General features: G+C 38.1%; 1 protein-coding gene and 1 non-coding gene across 8 annotated transcripts in view; both read right to left on the bottom strand.

Moving 5' to 3' along the window:
- ACBD5 (acyl-CoA binding domain containing 5) overlaps window positions 1–6,000 on the bottom strand; it is a 41,750-nt gene that overhangs the window by 26,977 nt on the left and 8,773 nt on the right. For all 7 annotated transcript variants that reach the window (XM_017535483.2, XM_017535486.2, XM_017535488.2 and 4 more), the window contains exon 4: window positions 5,400–5,472. In XM_017535483.2, the coding sequence (XP_017390972.1) occupies window positions 5,400–5,472 (73 nt within the window). The remainder of the gene's footprint in view (window positions 1–5,399; window positions 5,473–6,000) is intronic.
- Window positions 5,909–5,968, bottom strand: LOC119472289. Its single transcript, XR_005201408.1, has one exon. It is a non-coding gene; the product is annotated as a U7 small nuclear RNA (small nuclear RNA).

Below are 6,000 nucleotides of genomic sequence, written 5' to 3' on the forward strand. Positions count from 1 at the left end.
TTTAAGACTACTAAATTTAGCATTTGGGTTTCTCATGCTCCACGGGGTAAAAGAGTAAACTGCGGACTTCAAACATCAGAACAAAATAAAAGGAGTATGCACTCGCATTCAGCAAATATTAACTGAGTATTCATTCTCTCAACAAGCCAGAATTGCAGTAGTTAATACAGTGAAGACACAGGGTCTTACTCTCACACAGGCTGGAATGCAACGGCACAATCTTGGCTCATTGCAGCCTCTGCCTCTGGGGTTCAAGCAATTCCATCTCTGCTGCACAAGCAGCTGGGACTACAGGCATGTGCCACCGTGATCAGCTAATTTTCTTGTATTTTTAGTAGAGTCGGGGTTTCCCCATGTTGCCCAGGCTGGTCTGGAACTCACGACCTCAAGCGATCCACCCACCTCGGCCTCCCAAAGTGCTGGGATTACAGGCATGAGCCATTGCACCTGGCCCAAATTCATAAACTTTCATAAAACATAATGATTTTTTTTTTTTTTAGCTCATCAGCTATCATTAGTGTCAATGTGTTTTATGTGTGAACCAAAACAATTCTTCTTTCAATGTGGCTCAGAGAAGCCAAAAGATTAGACATCTCTGGTCTAAAGTTATAAATTATCTAAGCTAACTCAGTATATTATAACTCATCCAAAAGAAGAATGTTCTGACAGAAATACCTGGTAAGCTGCATGGACTCCAGAAAAGCAGCACAATAATTTTTCTAGGTTTATCCAGCACTTTTCCTCAGTGAGAGACATCATTTCTAGATGATGAAAATATACTGGAAAGGTGCAGATATACTCTGTGAAATCAAAGACTAAATTCCCCAGGCTTTTGATCCAAAATGACCACAACCCTTAAAGCCATTCAGATCCCAATGTTCTACTCTCTGTTCAACGGAATCACTAATTCAGGCTCCCAACTGCTTCTAACCTTTCGAAGAGTGACCTAGATATCAATCCTGAGTATGCTGATCACTAGAAAAGTCTATCACCCACTCTACGTTAAGAAACTGGCATTCATTTTTTCCTTCCATCTGCAAAAGATGTTTACTATGAATAAGTGAAACCTTAAAACAAAAGCCAACCCTCAGTACTCAGAGAAAGTTAGTGGTTCTAGACTTATTGAGCTATGGACTAGAGACCCTTGGCCATGGCAACTTTCAGGTTCCATCTTTATCTACTTATTTTCTCAGACAGAGTTTCACTCTGTTGCTCAGGCTGGAGTGTAATGGCATGATCTTGGCTCACTGCAACCTCCGCCTCCTGGATTGAAGTGATTCTTCTGTCTCAGCCTCTGGAGTAGCTGGAATTACAGGTGCCCACCACCACACCCAGCTAATTTTTTGTATTTTTACTAGAGACAGAGTTTCACCATGTTGACCAGGCCGGTCTTGAACTCCTGACCTCAGGTGATCCACCTGTCTCAGCCTCCCAGAGTAATAGGATTACAGGCATGAGCCACCTCACCTAGCCGAGGTTCCATCTTTAATGAGACCATCGTCCAATCCTCCCTCTATTACAGTGATTATCTCAATCTCTTAGAAATCCTGAAATAGTTAGTCTGGGGTCATCCTGGGGCATTTCTATTTTTTCACAAGATCCCCTTGTGATTCTAATGTGTAGCCAAGGTTGAGTACACTGATCTCTCTTTAAATTCAACAGACATGGGCACATTTAGTCCCAGCTACTCAACAGGCTGAGGCTCAAGAACAGCTTGAACCCAGGAGACAATTTATAATGTTAGCTGAATACTCTGGAAATCCCCGGAAGATAGCCTAAATTTGTAACCAAAAAAAAAAAAAAATATATATATATATATATGTATATATATATATATATAAAATTTTATACTTCCCTCTGATTAGGAATCAAAATAAACCTTACTAAATGAAACATGGATTTCCCTCACCCCCTCAAACCATATTACTTTTCCTCAAAGCTAAAATCCTATTATGTTATATTACAATAATGTTTTATTCCATCAACTTTTTCAGTGACATTTTATGGGACACTTTATAAATCATGAAAAGCAATTTTCTAAAAAACATCCTATTACGCTAAAAGAATTTTTTTTTTTTGAAACACAATCTTGTTCTGTTCCCCAGGCTAGGGTGCAGTGGCACAATCTCGACTCACTGCAACCTCCGTCTCCCAGGTTCAAGCGATTCTCTTGCCTCAGCCTCCCTAGTAGCTGGGATTATGGGCACACACCACCATGCCTGCCCAATTTTTTTGTATTTTTAGTAGACACAGGGTTTCGCCATGTTGGCTAGGCTGGTCTTGAACTCCTGACCTCAAGTGATCCACCCACCTTGGCCTCCCAAAGTGCTAGGATTATAGGCATGAGCCACCACGGCTGGTGTTAAAAGAATTTTTTATTCTTTTAAATTGGGACAATTTACAAATTATGAAAAGTCACTTTCTACAAAAGATCATTTATTATAAAATATAAGTTAAATTAATAAGGTTGCTAAAACCTCTGACAGCAAAGACAAAAAATGAGATTTATACTGCAAAGAATAATGACAGGCAGGGCACAATGTAATCCCAGCACTTTGGGAGGCTAAAGTGAGTGGATCACCTGAGGTCAGGATTTCGAGACCAGCCTGGCCAGCATGACAAAACCCCATTTCTACTAAAAATACTAAAAATTAGCTGGGTGTGGTGACATGCATCTGTAGTCCCAGCTACTTGGGAGGCTGAGGCTCAAGAATTGCTTGAACCCAGGAGGCAGAGGTTACAGTGAGCTAAGATCACACCACTGCACTCCAGCTTGGGCTACAGAACCAGACCCCAAATCCTGTCTCAAAAAAAAAGAGTAATGACAAAGAGCAATACTATAGTAATTGATGAATTATATTTAAGGAAATAATTTAACAAGTGCTTCAGTTAGTAAATTATTGCAATTAGAGTAAGTCCCAAATTCAATAATCAGATCTTTGGGATAATGTACTATCTTGCAAAATTATTTAGAAAAATCCAATTTTTTTTTATTGATAGCCATAAAGCTAAACTCTAAAAATAATTCAAAAGAGTAATCACATTTTCAATTTACGGATATCTTGATATGTCTAGGTTTATCTCTAAAACTGTACCGTAAACTTTGTCATATTCACAATATACAATGAAATTTTTAAAGTGTGAATGACAATATTAAATTATTTTAATTACAGAAGGAGTTATTTTAGCAGCAATATAGTTTTAATCTTTCTAGGGGAAAAAGGCAGAATACACATTGCTTCGTCGTTCTCCCACTTTAAACTGGCTATACAACCGATTAACACAATTGAATAGAAAAAATGGGTAAATTTTACTTAACGTGTCAATTCAACTTTATATTATAGAAGTATGTCCTAAAAACTATAAATACATTTAAGGTTAAAAAAAAAGTGAGACAAATAGTTATGAAACCAAAAGGCTTTAGATGATCTTTCTTTCTCTGCTTTTGAAAGGTCTATTTGTTATGGTGTTATTGACATAGTTAACAGCCAAAGGAACTTAAACTCTGCCCTCATTACAAAGTCCACCAAATAAAAACTGCAAGAATACAACAAAGGGCACAACTATGAGCAGTTTGAAATAAATTTAAAAAGAAAAACAACAACAAAAAACTAGTCTAAATCTAGTAACAACAAATAAAAATTACTACAGAGATTAATACTATCAAACCATATGGCAAAAAATTATTCCTTTTTACAGATTATGTTCAAAGATAATTTACTTAAGATTATCAAACGTAGATTTCACAACTTCTGATCCATGTCTCACATAAAAATGGTTCTTTATAAAAAGTCTCGGCCAGGCACAGTGGCTCACGCCTGTAATCCCAGCACTTTGGGAGGCTGAGGCAAGTGGATCACCTGAGGTCAGGAGTTCCAGACCAGCCTGGCCAACATGGTGAAGCCCTGTCTCTACTAAAAATACAAAAATAAGCCAGGCGTGGTGGCATGCACCTGCAATTCCAGCTACTTGGGAGGCTGAGGAAGGAGAATCTCTTCAACCAGGGAGACAGAGGTTGCAGTCACCTGAGATCATGCCACTGCACTCCAGCCTGGGCAACAGAGCAAGACTCTGTCTCAAACAAAAAAAAAAGTCTCTATGATCATCTTTAAAATTCATGACTTCTCCCCAAAACCTAAAATGCAATAAAATAAATAAATGGGGGAAAAAAATTCATGATTTCTTCATACACTTGCTCTCAAAAGAATGCCTCTGACACACTTAAAAGAGCTAGTTAATAATGAACACCCCTTCTTACTAGTCAGCAGAGAACTTGAAAACTTCTGTATCTTATTCTGCTTCTGAAGGAAAGCAGAAAAATGTGACTTCTTACAGAGAAGTCCAGTGATGAGAATACCTACCTCAATTTATGAGTGAAAATGTACATGAGAACATTGTTGAACTAAGTAAAAAGTTCCAAAGCAGAAATACTTTGAAGAGAGTCCAGGTACTTTCTAGACTCCTGAATAAGGGACTTTAATATTTTCAAAGATTACTATTTCTACACTTTCTCCAGAAGTTAACTATAGAAAAAGATTGGGAAGATTAAAAAACAAAAAAACAGGCTGGGCGCAGTGGCTCATGCCTGTAATCCCAGCACTTTGGGAGACTGAGGCAGGTGGATCACTTGAGGTCAGAAACTCAAGACCAGCCTGGACAACATGGCGAAACCACATCTCTACTAAAAATCCAAACATTAGCTGGACATGGTGTTTTGCCCCTGTAGTCCCAGCTACTCAGGAGGCTGAGGCAGGAGAATCATTTGAACCTGGGAGGCAGAGGTTGCAGTGAGCCAAGATTGCGCCACTGTACTTCAGCCTGGGCAACAGATCAAGACTCTGTCTCAAAACAAAAACAAAAACAAAATAATACATCACAGCCGGGCAAGGTGGCTCACACCTGTAATCCTAGCACTTTGGGAAGCCAAGGCGGGTGGATCACAAGGTCAGGAGTCCGAGGCTAGCCTGGCCAATATGGCGAAATCCTGTCTCTATTAAAAATACAAAAAATAGCCGAGCATGGTGGTGCGTCCCTGTAGTCCCAGCTACTCAGGAGGCTGAGGCAGAAGAATTGTTTGAACCAAGGAGGCGGAAGTTGCAGTGAGCCAAGATCGCGCCACTGCACTCCAGTCTGGGCAAAACGAAGTAAGACTCTGTCTCAAAAAAAATAAAAATAAAAAAAATAAGACATCACATCATCACAGTGTGATACATCTGAAGGAAAGAACACATCTTAAGATGGACTTCATGCGACAGAAGGTTCTATAAATCCAGTAACCTAGATTCCATTGTTTAACATACTACAATCTCCTTAAAACAAGGCAGCTAATTTGTCTAATAAACCAAATTAAATTAGAGCCGCTCTGAATTTTCATTTTAACTGTGAATTATTTTCCCTACCTTTTTCATTTCTTCAACATATGCAATCATGGCTTCCTCTTTGGTCATATCACCCAGTGAACTCCAAGCATCCCTAGAAAATGAAAATAGCCACATAATGACAAAGAGACACCTGATTTTTAATTGCTCAGAATACAATTTTTAGTTGATGCTATAGGGCTATTAATTAAAACAGGCTCTACGTAAAGTCATAACAGGATTGTCTTAAATGTTCCACCATGAAGAAAATTAACATAGCAAATAAACTAGCAAATTAAATAGTATGTAAACCAAAAAGTATATAACCCATCTATGTAGCAATATACCAGAGACTACAGAATATTCATAAATATTTGCTAAAAACTCTTCAAAGTTTTTATATTATTACAAAGAACAGTAACAGAAATAAACATTTTAGAAGACGACATTATCGCTTCTCAGGCTTTTAGCTAAGATCAAATGTAGAAGACCACCTTAATTGTCACAGGCATGTTTTATTTTTTCTTTTCCTTTTTAATATAAATTTCTCAATGGGCTTTCAATAAAGACCATAAGCCTGCCAGAAAAATTCTAAAAGAGCTGTAACATGCAGGCAAGGGGTTTTTTTTTGTTTTTTTTTTTT

Source organism: Cebus imitator, unplaced genomic scaffold (genome assembly GCF_001604975.1).
Source record: "Cebus imitator isolate Cc_AM_T3 unplaced genomic scaffold, Cebus_imitator-1.0 Scaffold92, whole genome shotgun sequence".
Taxonomy (NCBI): domain Eukaryota; kingdom Metazoa; phylum Chordata; class Mammalia; order Primates; family Cebidae; genus Cebus; species Cebus imitator.